Source organism: Vidua chalybeata, chromosome 27, assembly GCF_026979565.1.
Source record: "Vidua chalybeata isolate OUT-0048 chromosome 27, bVidCha1 merged haplotype, whole genome shotgun sequence".
In the NCBI taxonomy this organism is placed as follows: Eukaryota; Metazoa; Chordata; class Aves; order Passeriformes; family Viduidae; genus Vidua; species Vidua chalybeata.
The window spans coordinates 2,331,870-2,353,162 of NC_071556.1; the positions used below are offsets into that span (position 1 = coordinate 2,331,870).

Sequence of the window (21,293 nt, forward strand, 5' to 3'; positions counted from 1 at the left end):
ACAGTTTTGGGTTTAACCCACCCTGAGCCCACCCTGCTGTGACACCAGCACTGAGCTGCCCCCACCTCCTCCTTTCCATGGGAAATGGAGCTGGGAATCAGAGCTGGGCTGCTCTGCCCTGTTCAGGTAAGGATTTCTGGTGTGCAATGAGCCATTCACAGGCAATCCTGCTGGGACTGGAAGCTGGAACAGGCCCTGCAGAGCCCTTCAGCAGAGAGCACCGGGAGCTCCTGGCTGCAGGTGGGCGACTCTGTGCCCTCCACTCAGTGAATTCACCAGGGAGGACCCTCAGAGCTCCGGGCTGGTTGATCACAGACCCTCAGGAGAACCAGCCTGGGCTCCCAGCACCATCTCCTCTCCCCAGACACAGCTACAGAGCCTCAGCCCACCCACCCTCCACTCTGGAGCTCCCCATTTCAGACACTACAACATTTCTGGATTGTAAGACACAGACAGATTTCACACATTGTACACAGCCTTATAAATAATCCCTGGAGTAAATCACTTCTCAGAATACCAGCCACGGATACAACTTCAACAATACAATTTATGGCTTCATTATAACTCAAAAAGGTAAAACAAACTCAAAATATTGCACAGACAAGCCCAGTTCATGTGAGGTTCCACCTCCACTGCTGTGTGTAGTCACGCAGCATTTGTCATCTCAGACAGGAATAGTTTGTGGGGAAGGAGATTTAAAATTATATGGATGCCATCAGCATGCAGGGAAACGTGCAGCAGGGAGTGAGGACACTGCTGGAAAATGAAATCTGCCTTTCTCCCTCAGCAGAAAAAGGGCAGCTCCTGATTTGCAGCTCCTGTTTTACATTCATCTCAGGAAAAGAAAACTTTGGTTAGAACATAACACGTCACATGGATTTAAGGTAAACATTGTATCATCCTTATAAAAATGGAAATAAAAAATACAAAGTTGAGATATTTGGGATATCTCAGCAAGGGACACGAGACACAGGAGAACATGGGCAGGACCACGCTCACCACACTGCAGGACATGGACAGCAAAGCGACGCCGAGGGGCTGCCTGAAGGCTGAGCTTCTTTATTTCAACAGGATCCAGGGAATCCTTCCTGGGCAGCTGGGAGTGTCCTCGGGGGCAGTTTCAGTCCAGGCTCTATGTCCGGGTTGAGGGCTCCCCCGAGGGGGTTTCGATGTCCGTGTAAAACTGAGCAATTTGGTCCTGGTACTTCTGAGCCACCACCGGCCTCTTGAGCTTCATGGTGGGGCCTGTGGGGAACCAGCACAGGGTCAATGGCGAGGGCAGCACTGGGAGCTCCCAGCAGGGCTGGAGGGGAGAGGCAGAACACGGGAACAGGGACCTGGTCTACATTTCTCTTGGAGTTTAATAGAATCTCCCTCCCTTCCCCTGTGAGCCAAAGCAGCACAGCAGCAGCCAGAGGCTGCTGGCACTGCCCAGGTCCCCAGGGAATGGTCCCGGCCCCGAGGCTGCCAGAGCTCCAGGAGCTCTCAGGGATGCTCAGGGTGGGGTTGTTGGGGTGGCTGTGCAGGGACAGGGCTGGGCTGATGATCCCTGTGGGTCCCTCCCAGCTCAGGATGTTCCATAACTCTGCAAGAGGCACCACAGCACACGGGTAAGTTCTGCTCCACTGAGTGCTGTTGGGCAGCAGTGGGAATTCACCCCAGTTCACCCCACCCCAAACTGCCACATGGAAAAGCCACGGTGAGGAAAGGCAGGGGGCAGCTCCGTGCATTGGGAGTCATGGTTGTGTTATGTTCAATACCAGGGAAGGGGCAGAGGGCAAACCCCAGACACCCCCACCACTCACCAAGCTCTCCACCAAAGAGGGAGAAGTCCTTCTCCAGCAGGACCCACTTCTGGACTTTCTGGGCATTGGACACGGCTCCCTCATTGACAGCAGAGATCCCTTTCTGGATGGCAGCGTAGATGGCCTTGTCTTTGCTGCTGATGATTTCTGAGACCTTGGTGGCCTTGCTGCCCAGCTTCTGACAGAATTCCAGAGCTTCTGGAGCGAGGTCATCTCTGGGCTCACCCGTTTCTGCATCCACAACGCACTGCAGGCCAGGCCACAACAGGGAACTGAGCACTGCTGAGCACCTGAGGCCCCTGCACCACGGAGCCTCCAGCCCTGGATGCTGCCCTGGGGTCCCTTCCCTTCCCCACTCCAACCCCACCAGCCCCTCAGCTCTCTTCCAAACCCTGGCTGCCAGTGGAAACTTGGGACAAAACACAAACAAACCCCCTCAGGTCTCTGCCTGCTCAGGAGCCAGCAGGGTACAGAGCTCATCTGCCAAATTCCTCCGGTGCTGTCCAAAGTCAATCACTGTTTTCCAGACCTCTTCTGGAGCACAATTTACTTCCCTACACCGTGCAGCAGCAGTCTTGGGAGTCACACACAGCACTCAGCCATGGCAAGTGCAGCAGGGCCCCTCCCAGGGCCTGGCTCAGATCCCCTGCCCCAGGCCAAGGCTGTTGGCCTCAGTCTCCCTAAGGAGCAATTCCCACTCTGGCAGTCAGCACAGGCCACCACGGATGTGTCCTGGTGGAGTTTAAAGCCAGAGTCTGACAAAGAAATCCCTGAGAGCTTTTTACCTCCCAGACTGCTCTGGGAGAGAATGAAACAGGTGAGGAGAGCAGAAGGGTTTTCTTTTCCAGCCTCACTTTTGGGTCTTTTCCTCCTGTTTTTTTCCTGCCCTCTGTGGCACAGAAAAATCTGCCCTGAACAGCAGCAGGGCCCGACGGTCTGAGCAAGTGACAACTCTGTGCTTTCAGCTGCTCTTTGCAGCTCAGCTGCAGCCATTCCTGCTCTGGGCTCCTGCCTCCACAAGACATTAAAAATGTGTAACAACCCTTCCTCCCTGGAATTACTGAGATTCAGCAGCACAGGTGGTGGATCCCCATCCTGTTTTCCATTACCTTCAGTGTCAGGAGCATAGAAAGGAATTTGGCTTTGTCTCCAACCAACATGGCGTTGCTGATGATGGGAACAGCATTCTTGACAGCATCCTCAATTGGAACAGGAGGAATGTTCTCACCTCCTGCAGTGATGATGAGCTCTGGAAAACAATCAAATCCTGATTAATGCTTGGAGCTTCTCCCCTTCCCACAATCTGCAACAACTCAACTGCTCCTTTGTGTCTGCTGGATCAGTGAGTCTGTGCCAGCAGAGCTGGAGAAGGCAGCACACCAGGACTGGGAAGGTCACAGGGTGACCATCCCCAAAAATGTTCCAAAATGTGGGGATGTGGCAACTGGGGATGTGGTTTAGTGATGGCCTTGGGGGTGCTGTACCTAATGATCTTAAAGGGCTTTTCCAGCCCCAGTGCTGATCCCATGACTGCAGCAGGGCTGGAGAGGGGAGCAGGAGCTGCTCACACAGAGCCCAGCCAAAGCTGCCTTGGTGCTCCAGGGGTGTTTGCAGCCTGCAATGCACATGAGCCCCTTGGCACAGACCCCTGGGCCTCTAAGGCTCCTAAGTTGGCACCCAAATTGTCAGAAATTGAAGTGAAAGGAGGTTCCTGTGTGCTGCAGAGCAGAGGGGACCCCCCCTGCTCAGTCTCCTGTTCCTTAGAGCTGCCCTCACATGAGCACCTCTCTCTCTTGAGGGCTGAAGGCTTCAGTGACCTTGGCTTTGTCTGGGCTTGCTCAAACTCTGTCCCAAGAGCCACATTGCTACCAGGCACTTGCACAACAGTGTTAAGCTGCTGTTTCCCTTGGAGGTCACCCAGCAAAGCTCCTGAAACGGAGGGAGCTGCTGGTAAAACAAGCCCACAAAGCACTAACTGCACTGGTGCTGGAATCAGAGGGCTTCTCCCTCACTCTGCAAACACACCCTAGCTCCAGAGACTGCCCCTCTCCTCCCACCACAGGGGAGGACACCCTGCAGCCACATTCAAGTGAAAACTCCAGAAGGATTTAAATATTCTTCTGTGCAAGTGACAACCACGCAACCAGAAGAGCGTCCCTGGTACCAGACGAGGTTTAAGTTGGGATATTGGGAAAAATTTCTTCACTGTTCAGCATTGGAACAGGCTGCCCAGGGCAGTGGTGGAGTCACCATCCCTGGAGGGATTTAAAAGATGGGGCAGCTGGGGACATGGGTTGGTGGTGGCCTTGGCAGTGCTGAGGGAACAGTTGGGCTCCATGACATCACAACAGTTGGGCTCCCAACATCAACAACTCACTGATTCCATAGTGCTGCACAACATCAAGACAAAGTCAGGGGATGTGTTACCTTTAATTCTGCCTGTGATGAAGAGGAATCCATCCTTGTCGTGCTTGCCCAGGTCCCCTGAGTGCAGCCAGCCATCCTCATCGATGGCTTCTTTGGTTTTGTCCTCCATGTTCAGGTAGCCCATGAAGACATGCCTTCCTGAGAAGCAGATCTCCCCAATGCCATCTTTGTCTGGTTTATGGATCAGGGTGTGGCAGCCCATCAGCTCCTTCCCACAGCTGAAACAGAGCACAGAGCAAGGATTAATTTATTTTAAACTGAATTCAAGCAGAAGTCACAGCAACACCTCTCACGCTGAAGGGTTTGAACAAAGCCCAACAGCTTCTTAGCACAGCTCCAGCAAAAAGCTTCAAAGGCATCTGCTCATGTAAGGGCAGCTGCAGAAAGAGTTGTTATTGCAGAGATCAGTGCTCACACACCTGCTGGTCTGCACTCATTGTTCTCAACACCCGAGCTTTGAATGAGCAGATTTATGTCCTTGGCAGCAAACTTTCACTGTGCAGACTGAACGAGCTGCTCAAAGACACCCTGCACCCTTTAGTCATTTGCCATTAAAGTGAAGAGTAGGTCGGAGTTACCAATTCTTCCTTCATCCCACCAGCCCCTCTCTTCTTCCCCAGCTCCTACAGAACCCAGCCAAGGTAAATTCACACATCCCTGCTGCTGCTGCCCTTGGCAGATCTCTTCACCTGTGATGTGGCTCCCCAGTGACCTTTTAGTGGCAGCAAGGCTCTGGGGATGAGCTGCACCAGGACAGAGGGCTGTGCCAGACAGAGGCAGAACTCAGGAAAGCGCTCACCTGCTGAGCTTGAAGGCGTGAGGTAGGGAGATGGTGTGAGGCCCAGAGCTCTCACTCATCCCATAGAGCTCCAGCACAGGAATGTTCAGGCTCAGAAAGAATTCCAGGGTGTCTCTGGTGATGGGAGCAGCCCCCGTGTAGCACTTGGTGCAGCGGTCCAGCCCGATGGCCTTGCGCACCTTCCTGTACACCAACTGCCGGGCCAGGCGGAAATTCACCGGCACCTCGGAGCACCTGCACCACGAAAGGGCACACTTACAACTCCTCCCCCTTCCTGCTTCAGTTCATTCAATAAAATAATGGATTATTTTCTGCCCCCAGCCCTTGCTGCTCCCCCTCGGGTCCAAGTGTCACTGGTCTGTCACATGAGATAAAATCCTGGATGCAATATAATCCTGGATGGAATAAAATCCCTGATCTGACATGAAAGTTCTCCTAAAACTCATCAGCATCCCTGAAATGTAGCTCATAATTACCCATTCATCCTCTTCAGGTTGGTCTGCAGCCCCACTCCCTTGGCCCACGATGCCACTCTCCTTCGGAGCGCTGAGGCCTTCATGCCCACAGATTTCATTTTCTCTTCCATTTTTTCCCAGACACGAGGAACTCCCAAAAAAGCAGTTGGCCTCACTTCTCTCAGGGTCTCCACCAAGCTGCCCTGAGAGAAGCAGGATTTAATGCAGTTTTTAGAAGTGATTCACTGCAGACTTCAGGTCAGTACTGGTCACTAGCAAAAACTTGGGAGTCTGCCATCAGTTTTGAGGAACTGTTTGTTTTTTGCAGCACCACCAAGAGAGGGGAACCCCTGGGGCATTCCAGTGGGAATTGGGAAGGGAGCAAGGGTCAACACTTTCAGTGCCAGCACTGACACAAAAATCCTTTACTCAGGACTCAGGTTTAGCTGGGGCCATGGTGCAACGTGGGCAGAGCAAACACAAGGCTGTTGCTCAGCCAGCTCTTGATGCAGCACCAGGTGTCAGGTAAGAACTCAACAGATCCAGTTCTGAAGTGCTGGGTCAGCTTCTCCCAGTTTGTGACTGAGTCAAAAGGTGAAGGTCAGGCTCCAGTCAAACCAACAGGAGCAGTCGGTCAGAGGGCAAAGTAAACCCAGTTAGGAAAGCTGACAGAAGCATGAGATAACACAGCCTTGTTTCAAGCACCCACCCCAGCTCAAGCAGGTGGACGAGTTTATTATCTTAGGGTAAGTTTATTATCTTATTTTTTTTACCTTCAGTGCATCTGGTTGGGCAAAGTAAACTTGCACTCCGAGGGTCATGGCTGCCCAAATATCACACATTTGTGCAGCAATGTGGCTGAGGGGCAGGTAGCTGACCACCTCCTCCTGCCTGTCGTGGGCATCGCTCAGCATGATGAAGCGCGCCGCCGCCGCCGCCGTCCACGTCAGCTGCAACAGGAACCCACAGGGGCTTCAGAGCAGGGACAGCACAGAACTCACAAGGCACAACACAGCTACAGCACCCTGGGATCTCAACAGCAGCACTTGGCTCGTTCAGCTGCAGCACAGGAGACTGAGGGGAGGCTCCTCGGGGGCTGCAGCTCCTCCCGAGGGGAGGCAGAGGGGCCCCTGGACAGGAGGCCAGGAAGGGCTGGAGCTGTGCCAGGGCTTGGCATGGAGCTCAGGGAAAGGTTCTTCCCCCCGAGGCTGCTGGCACTGCCCAGGCTCCCCAGGGAATGGTCCCGGCCCCGAGGCTGCCAGAGCTCCAGGAGCGTTTGGCCAGCGCTCTCAGGGATGCTCAGGGTGGGCTTGGTGGGGTGGCTGTGCAGGGACAGGGGCTGGGCTGATGATCCCTGAGGGTCCCTCCCAGCTCAGGATGTTCTCCCTCAGCACCCCTGGGGTGGCACTGGGCACTCACGTTGTCGTGGCTGAGCATGACGCCCTTGGGCTGCCCCGTGGTGCCCGAGGTGTAGATGAGGGTGCAGCACTGGTTGGGTTTCTGGGACGCGATGATCTCGTGGAGCCGCGAGTCTGGCACGTCCCTGCCCAGCTCCATGAACTCCCTCCACTGCAGAGAACACAAGAGCTCAGTCCCTTTGTAAGGTATCACCCACAGGAAAAATTAAACTCTTTGATTCACACCAAGAGAAGGAAGCTGCTCTCCCTGTCCAGACCTCTGGAAGAGGCTGTAAACCCACACTGTCACCCCACAGTGTTTTCTGGCTGACACAGGGGAAGCAGAAAGGAGACAGACCCACCCCCAGCAGCTTTACAGCTCTGTAGCAACTCCCTGGAGTAACTGTGGGGTCCAAGGTGTCTGGCAAAGGTCAGCGGCCTCCCTACAACAAGGATTATCCAGGTTGCACAACAGCAGACACCTCCTGCCCACCACAGCCAACACGAGCTCAGGGGATCACAGTCACAGAACCCCAGGCCGGTTTGGCTTGGAAGGGACCTTAAAGACCATCTCATTCCAAGGCCCTGCCATGGACAGGGATGTCACCCACCAGATGTTCAAGGCCCCAGGGCAGGTGACAGGTACTTGCAGCCATCAGCTGAACACAACCAGCACTTAGAAGCCGTGAAGAAGGCCAGGACTTACCGAGTACAGATTTGGTCTCTTCTCTTTGATCTCCTCCCTGTACTGCACAATGCCCTTCAGATGAGGTAGTCTGTGTTCAATCTGTGTTAAGAAGGGAGATTTGTGTGAAGGAGCAAATGCTGCTTGTCCCTTTCAGACCTCTGTAACCCCCACTGAGCACGATACTCATATTTGCCACTTTATGTAAAGCCAAGAGAATCCCATCTGTGCTCCTTAAAGAATGGGTTTGCCTCACTAGGAACAGTCATAATTTGAGCTGGGATGGTGCCAGACAACCTAGAGGATGCTCAGTTGTTCATTTTGGCTTCTTCTATTTTAAGCCCAAGACTTTTAAGAAGTGAAAGCACCACTTAACCTCTTGTGAGGCACAGTGCCAGTGACAGCTCACCTGGCTGGAGCAGGGAGCACACCAAGGAATTCACCTCTGCTCTCAGACCCAGCACTCCCCTCAGGTAATGCCCTCCCACAGCATTTTACCCTCCCACATCTGTCAACAGGTTGCTGTAACCCCCAGCCATTTAAAAAATATAATTACTTCTAAGATTTTCTGCAGCTGTTTATGGTTTTCCACCACTATAATGTTGGCACTGCAGTTCTCTGCTACATAATGACAGGCCTCAGGAGAGTTTGTAGTGTAGATCCCAACAGCAAATCCCCTGGAAAAGGGAAAAAACAGAACAGAAAAGCAAAACAGAGTTAGAGGACAAGCAGAGTTGCTGGTAAAATTCAGACCATTTCAGAGGAAAAACTTTAAGAACAATATCCCATAAAATGACAACAAAGAGGGGAGAGCTTAATTCCAAAATGAAAGATTCTGTTCTGGGGCATGGGAAATGTCAAGAGTGGTGCAAGGGACCAAAATATCTCATGTGGAAGGCAGATATCACAGTCCAGCCATGGGATTCTCTGGCATTTCCTTTATCACTGTGTACATAAGAATGCTTTTGGATCAACCTATTGGTCATCTTATTTTGAGAGAAGCAGAAGTATTTAATTTTTGTCTCATTAATTCATTATGAAATAGTTCAGCTCCTATTTACCTTCTTTAAATCCAAATCTAAGCAATTGGGTTTGGGGTGTTCTTTGTTTGTTTTACTGGGGTTTTTTAATTAAAAACTTCTCATGTGAATACTGCAGTCACTCTCTGCCTGCCAAAGCAAAATGCATGGCAAGAAACAAGAGTCTTACCCTGCAAGGATAGCTCCAATGTCAGCAATGAACCACTCAGCAGAATTAAATCCCAGGATGCCCACTCCATGGAAACGCTCCAGCCCCAGCTGTAAACAAGAGATGGCATTACAGCAGCCTGCCTTCCCCTTTGGACAAAGCTCAGGGCTCATCTGCACATCTCTGCTGTGAGCACAGCACTGAGGGAAGAGTTCATGTTCTTACGCAGGGTAATTCCCACTGAAAAACTCCCCAGGAGCCAGGATGGAACCAGTGAAAGTTTCACATCACTGTCCTGCTGTAAGTGGGCAGGAAAACAGGGATTTGCTGAGGTCTGCCCTTGGAAAGACACTAACAGGAATATAAACCTGTCATCCAGGGAGTTACCAGTTCCCCTTGGGCTGGGAATGAGGAGGTGAGAGGTGAAGTCAGACAACACCTCCTGGCACATTTGGCACAAGCTGGGAATGTCAGATATCAGTAATGGCCAGAGCAACAAGCTCCAGTGGCAGTCACACTTGGCTATGAAATTCCAGTTCTTGGAGTCCCAGTCTTTAACTCCCTCAGCCAGACTCTGGTTTTGTCCCAGAGTGGGAGATCCCACCACAGGAGTAAAACCAGACTGGCCTTAACTTGAAGAGATAAGACTTGATCCCAACAATAAAAACAGGTAGTGTTGGTTTCTGTCTCCAAGTCTCCTGATCCCAGCAGCACAAGCAAAAGGCTAGGCCACGTGGGACATTGAAGTCTGGTTTGTAAGCATCCCTTTTTTTCTTAGAAAGATGAACCTTTCCAAGCCTCTGGAGGGGCAGTGTCCAGGTTTGCCATACACCTCACTTTAAATGTTTCCTTACATGTTTTTTTTCTTGGTTAAATGTGGAAGCAACTGTCAAAAAAAATGAAACACCAAGGTGTCCATAGTATGTTCACGTACTTCCCTGTCACTGTAAGATTCACCTGCATTCAGGGAATTTCCAGATTTAAGAAAGACCTGACTGCAGCCATTCCAGCACTTAAATGAGTGAACATTAAACTTGACTTTGTTTTGTTTTGACACACTGTTTCCTTTGTTTTATTTTGATACAGTGGTCAGAGAGAGAAAACAGTTTTAAATTAAAACAAGAGAGATTTACATCAGATTTTGGGAAGGAATTCTTGGCTGTGAGGGTGGGCAGGCCCTGGCACAGGGTGCCCAGAGCAGCTGTGGCTGCCCCTGGATCCCTGGCAGTGCCCAAGGCCAGGCTGGATGGGGCTTGGAGCACCCTGGCATAGTGAAGGTGTCCCTGCCCTGGCAGGGGTGGCACTGGATGGGCTTTAAGATCCCTTCTCACCCAAACCATTCTGGTTTTAGGATTCTGTGAATATGCACAAAGAGAACTCAACAAACTCTTACCTTCAGAAAGCTTTTGGCTGCTTTCCAGCACTCATCATAGTACATCTTATACGTCAGCTTTATCCACTGGCCACCTTTTTTGGATGCAAGGGCGTAATAGTCACTGTATTTGTTGACACTTTCCTGCAAGAGCTGGTGCACAGTCTTTGGGGCCTCGCTGCCAGGGCCCTGCTCTTCCATCCTCAGCCTGACCTCTCCATCACGACGTGTTGTCCACACACTGGAGCCAGGAGGGGAGGAGGCTGCTTTGAAAGGAAAGTGTTCAGCATCTTAGATTTAGAAATTTCCTGCTGCCATAACAGCAATACAAATAAAAGTCTCAAGCATATGAAAGCAAAGGTTGTTACACCCCCTCCCACATCCCTTTTTTGACCCTTTCTCCGTGGCAATTTCACCATGTGACCCCCAGTATTTTAGACTAGAAGCCTTTAGAGCACTTTCAAATTTTGTTAAACATTTCCTACTTACATCCCCTCTAACCCGCTCTGCTGCCCTAAGGCTCTTGTACTGCTGAGGTGAAAGTTTCCTGCATCTTATACTCTGCTATTTTAATTTTTTTTTTCTTTTAAGGAGGACTGAAAGCAGGACACTGGTACCTGGCAGATGAGCACCAGGCACTGACATTGCCTGTTTAACCCTTGAAGCACAGCTGTGCTTTAAAGACTTGAGTTCCAGACACTTCTGCACAACCCATCCTGCAACCTGAGCTGCTTCTTCCATTGTCATGGTTTGACAAATCCCTCTCTCACTGCAATAATAATTTCAGGCACCCCACAGTCCCCAAACTCCCATCCACTCACCTTTGGGACCGAGTGAGTTCACCTGATATCTCTCCATCTTGGAATCTTCCCCTGGCTCACTGTTGTGTGGCTCAGCAGTTCTGCAAGGCAAAAGGAATTATCCCTGGATGAGAACACTGAGGGCTGCCTGCCACAGGCAGGTTTGCTCCATCCCTTCGTGTCACTCAGTCCTTGGATGTCAGAGTGATTCCTGATGCTCTGCAGGTGACTATTAATTCACTGCCCTGCCCATTATTAATTCACATGGCCCCAGCAATGGAACAGCTCCCTCCAAGTGTGCAAGCTCTGCCTGTGCTGGTGTTGAAAATGAGTGCTGTCCTAATTGCAGCTTTCATTGCAGACAAGCTGCAGAAGAATGCATAAACATCATCCTCAAAACAGCCATCATTTAATTCCTAAAGGCTGCTCCAGGTGCCTGAAACAAAGAGTCTGCAGCTGGGAGAAGGAGGAGGAGAAGGGGGGCAGGAAGGGACACTCGGATCTGGAGCTCATCTCCTGTTTGCAATATGTGAGTCCAACAACAGGGGAGGCCCTGGGGACACTCTGGAGTCACCCCATGGGGAAACCCACGGAGATTTCCTGCAAAAGAGCAGGAAATTGATTTAACAGGAAATCTTGTTCTTAGGTATTCCTATTAAAACCAGGGCTCTCACCACATGCTTGGGAAGAAACAGAAACAGGCTCATCCCCGTGTGCTCAGCCAGGCTCCTCCCAGCTGAGTTGTCCTTTCACTTTCAGCCCTGCAGGAGCTCGTGAAGCATCACTTGCCTGGTTGCAAAACTGTTCTTACTCCATGCCTTTCCAAGCTGGACTGTCTCACAGCCCGAATGAGGAGGGTAAGGGATAATCAAGGCTCATGTCCCACTTGAGAGCAGGAGCTGGAAGCCAGACCAAGTGAGATTTGGGAATCCCACCCTCCAAGCAGGCAGCTGCTGCTTTGTTCCCTGCCCTGGGCAATGCCCTGCCAGGACCATTGATGTCTGAGTTTTAGCTGATTTAAGGTTACACTGCAGAGACCCAAACTTTCCATCCTGTTGCCCTACCGGGCCCTTTGTCTCAGCCCATCACTCAGGTGTTGTTCCTCCAGACCGCTGTTTTCCCTTCTCAGCAGCAAGAGCTGCAGCACCAAGCCCAGGCTCTTCCAGAAGAGCCCTGACATCACAGTAACCCCAGCACTGCAGGGGCAGCTCTGGGGCAGAAAGGAGCCCTGACTCTGCCCATCACAGTCACACTGCACACAGGTGAGAGCTCCTCTGGGCCCACACAAACTCCTCAGCCCAAGCCAGGCAGGGCTCCCACCTTTTATTTCCTTTATTTCCAAGTCCCACCTTTTATTTCCCTTCTACCAGGCTAGAGTCAAGACAACCAGCACAGGCACTGTGGGAATTTCAGGGTAAGGGGGAAATCTCTTCCCTCTAATCTACATTTATTCTGAATTTCTAGGGAGCACACAACTATGACTGCTTTGGGCATATGAGGAGGTTTAAGGCCCAGGGAAGATCTGACATGGCTGATCACATGTCCTGTCCTAAAGCAGAACTGCTTCTCTGAACTAATCTGCAAGCCAGCAACCAGGGCTGAGTAAATAATTTCTTTATTTCCCCCAAGGGGATTATGAGATGTTCCCATCTCTGTGCTCCCTCCTCATTATTGAGAACATTTTTCAGCACAAATTAATCCTCAGTTGCAGTAGTTCTGCACCATTTCTCCACCAGCTTTTATGATCAAAGCATGCAAATGACCCAGTAACATGAGCAGAAAAGCCTCAGCTACTTCCCTTGCAGTCAATCAAGTAATCTTTTTCTCCCCCTTACAACATGTAGTTCAATGCAGCCCCAAAAAATTTAGGTAAAGAGGTTTTAGTCAGCTAGATCCCAATATGCTGTGGTGAGATATAGACCCTAATCTGCTCTTTAGTCTGTAAATATAAGCAGCCTCTTACCAGCAGGAGTTTGAGATCAGTGTAGGTACTGCACATGAACTGTTCCCTGCAGAGGCAGGGCTCTTCCAAAATAATTTTAATTAATCAAAGTAAGCATGGTAGAATACAAACCATATATACAGGTCACAACAGGGTAAATAAAATCCTAAATAGACAAATAAATCCTAAATAAAATCCTAAAGTAGACCAACCTGGGTGAAGAGTCGAGCAGCACATCTTCCTGTGCCACCTCACAGCTCCCTTGAAGAGCCGAATTGCAAAAAGCCACCGAGACTGGTTCTGCAAGTGCCATCCTGGCGTCTGACTCACACAGCACTGTCCCTGCGAAAAACAGGTTGGAAAATCTAAAATACAGCCACACGTCACAGCAAAGCAGCTCCACTGACGTGAGCGAGGCAACCCCAAAGAGGCACAACGCGAGCCTGCTGCATTTGCACCAAATAACAGGAAATTCTGACAGTGGGCATTGCAAAACCCCACAGCAGAACCAGACACCCACAGCTCCCCAACAGCACCACGAGCCAAACTATTTCAATTCCACGCTCCCTTTGCCCCAAAAGCTCGGCTCGCAGCCCCCCCCCGATCCCTCCAGCCTCACCGCGCATCGCCGGTCCCGCAGCCTCCCCTCCGCAGCCGCTCCGCACCGGCGCCCAGCCCGACGTGTAATATCCTTTATTTTTAAACTAGCGCCCAGGAGGCAGATCTGGCGCATCTTATGTCATGTGCTGCTGCCTCGCAATTGGAAGCGGCTCGTCACCCCACACCGCCGCCTCTTAAGGAGGCTCTGGCCCCACGCCTGCTCACCAGCCTCGGCACACCGGCGATTTCGGGTCCCTCTGGGGGGACACAGCCCTGGGACACCTCACATTTAGCCTGTTCGCATCAAAATAAGCGTTTCGGAGCTGGGTTTTTTTTGGTGGGTTTTTTTTTGTTGTTGTTGTTGTTTGGATTTTTTTTTTTTTTTTGTGGCTCCCACGATGCTTTCAGCACTTTGTCTTGGGGGATTTCATCACCTAAACGAAGTGTTTCTTCTAAACGCTGATTTTATTTAAGGTTTGCACTCATCAAAAGTCTTTGATGCTTATGAGTCGCCAGGCTGAGCTTTAATTGTTTAAAGGGATTTCAAGCTGATTGGAAATGAATCCCACTATCCTTGATCTCTCCAAGAAGTGGATTTTAGGCTGCTATTTTGTACCTGCATTAGACTGACACATTTAAATCGTGTGATGCAAGGGGCATGTTCGCCTCCATGAGGAACAGGAAAGTCTTTTTATGAAAAAGGCTTTTATGTCATAAATCCGACCCAGCACGCTGCGGCAGCTGCCTCTGTCGGGAGGGGAAAGCCACGCCAGGCACAGCTCAGGGACATCCCCCTTTCCGCTTACTCATCTGCACAAGGACACGTTGCTGCTCACGCCACGCTCTGCTACAGCCTGCGAGTCACCACGCCAGAAATAGTTTAATTCACGAGCAGAGAGAGGGGGATGTCTGCAAAAGAACCCAGCTCTGAAGCGCACGGATAACTGGCAGGCGCTGCCGCACACCCGTCGTGGGCTGCAGCACCAGAGGGGTGATTGGCAGTGGGAGAAGATGGTGCTGGAGCTGCAGCCCCGTGCTCGGAGCAGCCACTCAGACCTGCCCGGCCCGGGGCTGCTTCCCCTGGCCCAGCCCGGGGCTGCTTCCCCTGGCCCAGCCCGGGGCTGCTTCCCTGGCCCGGCCCGGAGCTGCTGCCCTCGCCCATCCCAGCCCGGAGCAGCCCAAACCCACCCGCAGTGCCCCCCGAGCTGTCCCCACGGCCAATCTTGCTCAAGGAAAACCCATTCAGAGCCCAGCAGGGACGGATGGCAGCAGCTGCCATCACTCCCGACCCCCTTTCGCCATGCTGCTCCCACTTTCCTTCCCAGCACCCCACAACGAGGGGTTCAGGGCACCCCTGAGTGAGGCTTTGGCCTCTGCAGTAATCACAGCATTTCTCTTGCCCAGCTGTGTGTTACTGCAGCAATGAAGTTTCAAGGGAAAGGGTGAGGTATCCTCACTCCTGCTGTCAGGGAATCATGGCATCCCAGAATGGTTGGAAGGGACCCCAAAGCTCATCCAGTGCCACCCCTGCCATGGCAGGGACACCTCCCACTGTGCCAGGCTGCTCCCAGCCCTGTCCAGCCTGGCCTTGGGCACTGCCAGGGATCCAGGGGCAGCCACAGCTGCTCTGGGCACCCTGGGCCAGGGCCTGCCCACCCTCACAGGGAACAATTCCTGCCCAAGATCCCATCCAGCCCTGCCCTCTGGCAGTGGGAAGCCATTCCCCGTGTCCTAGCACTCCAGCCCTTTCAAATAGTCTCTCCCTGTCTCTCATTTTTTTGCAGGCTCCCTTCAGCTCCTGGAATGCCACAATAAGGTCACCCCAAAGCTTGAACAATCCCAATTCTCGCACCCTTCCCTCACAGCAGAGGTGTTCCATCCCTCTGGGGTTCATTTCCATGGTAGGCTTTCTGCATCACCTTCAGGCCCCCAAGAGGGAAAAGCTCTTCCCAGTGGAGCCCACCGCTGAGTTCTGCTCTCACTGTGCACAACCTGGAGCACACTCACCCCATGAACTGAACTGCAATCTGGCTGTGCAGCTTCCCAAACCGGACATGCATTTTATCCAACAAATTCTGGTTAGAAGCAAACATTTCCCAATATATGGAGACGCTCCCTAGCTTCGCTCAGCACCGCGGCTCGGGCCTTCCCTCCCTGATGCTGGGTTACAAACACAGCCGCCGGTAAACACACAAGTTCCAGGGTTAGGAGGGGCTGATCTTTAAGGTCCTTTCCAACCCAAACCATTCCACTGTTCACCAGAGCCAGGTGTAACTCTTGGATACCAAATGCTCTCACCCCACGCTGTTGCCAGAGGAATTAGCACACCATAATGTACCGGTGTTCAGGAATATGGAGGACACACTCCCAAACAAAAAACCTGCGGGAAGAAACCTCCCTTTTAATTAAGCCTGTCTGACATCTTAAATCATTTAAATAAAAACGCATTCTGCTTTGAGGGAGCAGCGTGACCCAGAAGAACTGGAAATGGAGTGTTTCTTTGGAACCACTCCACTGACAAACCAAAATAAAGGTCTGAGGAAGTGCAAACTACTGACTGTGAAGGTAAGAGTGGAGTTTCCATTTCCAACAGGCTCTGGACACACCTTTACCTAAAACACACACAGAGCTTCAACAACACCAATTCAAATTCAAATTACCGAGCACGTTATCAACCACTTGACATTTTCCAGCACAGCCCCACACGGCTTCCTGTGGCGGATTTCTTTTAAGCGATAAAGGCACCACATCCGATCTGCTCTTGTCCAGAGCAGCTCCAGGCAATTGCCACATCACCATCAAAAACGAAACTTGGGCCTTTTTGTTCCTTTAAAGAGTCACTAAGTGAGGAAACAAAAGCTGAGCAACCCATTCCTCTTCCTCCTAGATAAACTCAGATTTTAGGAGAGGCGGTGATAAAAGCTTCCTGAGCACTAAAGGTTTTGTCACTGACCACTGGTGCTGGGTAACCCCATGCCCTCCTGATGCTGGAGTGGAGAAAACAGGAGGGAAAGTAACTTCAGCCTCTGCTAGGATGATGAGTGTCTGTCGCGACTGCAGACAGGCACCTGCCTCCACCGCAGCACCTTCAGAGCTGAGCGTTTGGCCGCACAAAGCTGCCCACTGAGCATGGCTTGGGCAGCAGACAGCCGCACAACTCTCCACGGCAGGCTCGTTGCTTCTCCAGGGCACCGGGATGGTTCTTTCAGGTGAATTCCCCAGCAGTGGGACCCACCGGGAGGCTGCGCCGAGCTGCCCTTCCCTGAACGGCGGGGAAAGGCCCCCACGGCCAGCAGGAAAGCTCAGGGCTGTGTTTTCTGTGTTCCTGTATTCCTATAAAACTCTATTTTCTGTATTCCTGGCTCCCACACATGGCTGTGTGTCCCAGGGGAGCTGGCACAGGAGCGTCCCGAGCACTGCGGTCGCTCAGAGCACCCCCAAAATCTCAGGTCACCCCGTGGAGCATCCCAAAGCCACCTCTCGGAGCATCCCCGAGCTCTCAGGGCACTTCATAGAGCATTCCCACCTCTCAGGGCATCTCAGAGCACCCCCAAACACTCAGGTCACCGCTGGAGCATCCCTGATCCCTCAGGTCACCTCACGGAGCTTTCCCAACTCTCAGGTCACCTCACAGAGCATCCCAAAGTCTCAGGTAACCTCATAGAACATTCCCAAACTCTCAGGTCACCTCAGAGCATCCCACGTTCTCAGGACACCTCATGGTCCCTCACGATGGGCTCCTGGACAGCACAGGGGAAGGGACACATCCCCTCTCCTCAGACCACCGGCTGGGGGAAACCGCCCCTCCAACCCACCCTGTGTTCATTTAACCAAAACCGCCAAGAATTTCCCCCCCGCGCTGTCCACACGCCCACCCACAAACGGGACATCACCAGAAGCATCTGCCGGGATGGCGAGCCCCCCAGCGAAACGCCCGCGGTGGGCGGGCATCCCCCACGCACCGGGAGTCGCTGGGGACACCCAGAGGGGCTGCGTGGAGCCGGGACCCCCGTCCCTCCCTCAGCCCCGCCGGGCTCGGGCTTTAGGACCGCGCGTTACCTCCGGGCCCGGCGGGAGCGCGCGCGGCCCCTCAGCAGCTCCCGCGCGCCGCCGGGCGGGGCCTTTAACGGCGCTCGCGCGGGGGGCGTGGCCGAGTCCCCTGTGCTCCGCCCACTCCGTGCTTTTGAAACACCCCATTGGGCAATGTGGTGGTGGGCAGAGACGAAACCACGCCCCCTGCGCTGGGGAGAGACGCATGGCCGCGCGATTGGAGGACCTGGCTGTCAATAACAGCTAGGCCACGCCCCTTCCCCGGCGCGGGTTACCCGCGGTCAATGCCCGGCGCGGTGTCCGGGACAGCGGGACCGGGCTGTGCCCCACACCGGGACCGGGCTGTGCCCCACACCGGGACCGGGCTGTGCCCCACACCGGGACTGGGCTGTGCCCCACACCGGGACCGGGCTGTGCCCCACACCGGGACCGGGCTGTGCCCCACACCGAGACTGGGCTGTGCGGGACCCACACCGGGACCGGGCTGTGCCCCACACCGGGACCGGGCTGTGCCCCACACCGGGACTGGGCTGTGCGGGACCCACACCGGGACCGGGCTGTGCCCCACACCGGGACTGTGCTGTGCCCCACACCGGGACCGGGCTGTGCGGGACAGCGGGACCGGGCTGTGCCCCACACCGGGACTGGGCTGTGCCCCACACCGGGACCGGGCTGTGCCCCACACCGGGACCGGGCTGTGCGGGACAGCGGGACCGGGCTGTGCCCCACACCGGGACCGGGCTGTGCCCCACACCGGGACTGGGCTGTGCGGGACAGCGGGACCGGGCTGTGCCCCACACCGGGACCGGGCTGTGCCCCACACCGGGACCGGGCTGTGCCCCACACCGGGACTGGGCTGTGCCCCACACCGGGACCGGGCTGTGCCCCACACCGGGACTGGGCTGTGCCCCACACCGGGACCGGGCTGTGCCCCACACCGGGACTGGGCTGTGCGGGACCCACACCGGGACTGTGCTGTGCCCCACACCGGGACTGGGCTGTGCCCCACACCGTGACCGGGCTGTGCCCCACACCGTGACCGGGCTGTGCGGGACAGCGGGACTGGGCTGTGCGGGACAGCGGGACTGGGCTGTGCCCCACACCGTGACCGGGCTGTGCGGGACACCGGGACTGGGCTGTGCGGGACAGCGGGACTGGGCTGTGTGGGACACGGGGACCCTGATATCCTAATTAGGTTTTTCCTAACACCCTACCTACAGGGTAGGATCTCACCAACTTCCTAATATCCAACCTATATTTCCCTTGGCACAGCTTGAGACTGTGTCCTCTGGTTCTGTCAGTTCCTGGAGAAAGAGCCCAACCCCACCTGAGCACAGCCACCTTTCAGGGAGCTGTGGAGTGATAAGGTCACCCCTGAGTCTCCTTTCCCCCAGGCTGAACACCCCCAGCTCCCTCAGTCGTTCCTCACAGGCTTTGTGTTCCAAGCTGCTTGTTTTCCAACCAGCACAAGCCAAGGGCACAGCTAAGCAGCATCACCAGCACAAGTTCTGGCCATGATGTCCAGGCCCCCTTCATTATCAGAACCTGTGGTCTGGTGCAGCTCCACCATCTCCTGCCCTCCCTGGGTCTTGCTTGTTTAAGCTGCAGTCCAACAGTGCATATTGATTTATTTATTACTGTATTTTTAAGGGTTATGATCAGATGGATCCATGTAACCGTTCCCAGTTGTTCCTGGCTGATAAAGCTGCAGAAAAGCCAGGATTTTGTTTATCCTGTTAGGAAAACAGCTGTAGCTGTAAAATGAATTATTCCTGCTATTTTCCTGGTGCAGACCAAGAATTCCAAGCCATTGTTTTTTTTCCCTGTGAATTCTTCTCTGCCTCCTCCCACTGCCCAGAGACATTCCCCACTCACACAGGGAGGGGAGGGTTTGGTTCACACCACTCAGGCTGATGAGCAAACCTAAGGAATATGTAATTAGGGCAGCTCCTGCCAGAAGGTCAGGCTGCAGCTGGAGCAGCAGCAGGGCCAGAGGACAGAGCAGTGCTGGGGATATTGCAGCTGTAAAACAGCCCCAGCAGAGCAGGACAGCAGGGCCAGGGCAGCCTCGGGAGCCCCGAGCTGTCCTCTGGCCCAGGCACCTCCAGTTCTGGCTGTGTTGGTTCTCCTGCACTCTGAGCCTTCCCTTGCAGCTCCTCCACGTTCCCACCTCTCCCCAGCTCTCTCACCTCTCTGCAGCCCCTCCAAGGTGGCTCCATTCTCACTCAGATGGCAAATTTATTTTGGAGAGCAAGACAAAACAGCAGCCTGGAAGTTGGTGAGATCTGTAAAATTCAGAGTCCTGACCCTCATACTCCAGCCTGCCCTGGTCCTCAGCCAGGACCTGCTGTGCTGACAAGGGGAATGCAAATCCCAGTGAACCAAGGAGAGCTCCAGGGGCACAGCCCAAAGGTTAACTCAAGTGGCAGGAGTCACCAGATCTATTTTTGGCCATTCCCTGAGCTCACAGATTACCTCGGGTGAGCTGTTTTTTATGTGCTGCCCGTGTCCTTGTCCAACAAACCGAGGTTGCATCACTCCCAAGGTAAATCCTGTGGTGTTTGCTGAGCCCCTGCTGGTTCTGGGGCCAAAGGGGACCACGCTGGTGGTGAAGAGCAGAGATGGGCACAGGTGGTCCTTGGGCACCCCTGCCCCAGGCAGGAGAGGGGCTGATAGCTCAGAGTTATTATTGACTGGATTTATTATTGATTGGCACAGCCCTTTTTAAACAAGCAGGGAGCTGTTGAGCTTGGAATAGCAAATGCACCAGAGCTGCCTCTGGTCAAACAGCTCCTTTGCTGGCTCTGTGTTTGCCAGGATTAACTCCTGTGGAGCCACAGGGCTCTCGTTTCCTGGGGCACCAGGAGCAGGGTGGCCCTGGCAGCTCCAGGAAAGGGAAGGAACCAGGACCAGGACAGGTTGGGGGTGAGCCAGTGGAGGGGATTACAACCCTGGAGGGACAGTGGGACACTGGGGGCATTGGGAAGAGTGTGGCCAGCAGGGCAGGAGTGATCCTGCCCCTTGCTCCTAGTGAGGCACATCTGGAGCCGTGTCCAGTCCTGGCTCCACGGTTCAAGAAGGACAAGGAGCTACTGGAGAGGATCCAGTGAAAGCCACAAAGATGATGAGGAGTCTGGAGCATCTCTGTGATGAGGAGAGACTGTGGGAGCTGGGCCTGGTTAGTGCAGAGAAGAGAGGGCTGAGAGAGAATTCACAGAGTCACAGAATTCACAGAATCACTGGGTTGGAAGAGACCTCCAAGATCATCGAGTCCAACCCAGCCCCAGCACCTCAACTGAACCCTGGCACCCAGTGCCACATCCAGGCTTTGTTAAACACACCCAGGGATGGGGACTCCACCACCTCCCCAGGCAGCCATTCCAGAACTTTACCACCCTTTCTGGAAAAAACTTCTTCCTAATATCCAACCTATATTTCCCTTGGGGTGGCTTGAGAGAATCCCATCAATGCTCTATAAATATATAAATATCTCCAAGGGGTGTCCAGAGGATGGTGCCACTGCTCAGTGGTGCCCAGTGACAGGACAAGGAGTCATGGGCACAAACTAAAACACAAGAGAAACCCCTCAACGTGATGAAAAACTTCTTTACACTGAGGGTGGTCCAGCTGCCCACAGAGGATGTGGAGTCTCCCTCTTTGGAGACACCCCAAACCCACCTGGATGCGTTCCTGTGTCACCTCCAGGTCATTTGGAGTGATGTGGTATTTATGGGATATGATTTTGTCTCCAGAAAGTAATGTTAACTCCAATG

The 21,293-nt window shown here is 53.4% G+C and overlaps 1 protein-coding gene across 7 annotated transcripts; it reads right to left on the reverse strand.

Annotated features, from left to right (window-relative positions):
- Positions 1-527: 527 nt before the first annotated feature.
- Positions 528-17,579, reverse strand: ACSBG2 (acyl-CoA synthetase bubblegum family member 2). 7 transcript variants are annotated; one of them, XM_053965879.1, is made up of 15 exons: positions 17,530-17,579; positions 13,083-13,212; positions 10,950-11,029; positions 10,150-10,394; positions 8,778-8,866; positions 8,125-8,245; positions 7,590-7,670; positions 6,906-7,055; positions 6,260-6,436; positions 5,508-5,689; positions 5,032-5,265; positions 4,233-4,450; positions 2,915-3,054; positions 1,806-2,052; positions 528-1,245 (listed from the first exon to the last, which is right to left on the reverse strand). In XM_053965879.1, exons 2-15 carry the CDS (start codon positions 13,181-13,183, stop codon positions 1,133-1,135), a joined length of 2,178 nt encoding a protein of 725 aa, XP_053821854.1. In that variant the 5' UTR covers positions 13,184-13,212; positions 17,530-17,579; the 3' UTR covers positions 528-1,132. The 7 variants fall into 7 exon arrangements, with proteins under 7 accessions (XP_053821854.1, XP_053821853.1, XP_053821850.1 ...); XM_053965878.1 differs by lacking the exon at positions 17,530-17,579 and adding an exon at positions 17,433-17,504; XM_053965875.1 differs by lacking the exon at positions 17,530-17,579 and adding an exon at positions 17,364-17,436 and having other exon boundaries at positions 10,150-10,391.
- Between the last annotated feature and the right edge of the window lie 3,714 nt (positions 17,580-21,293).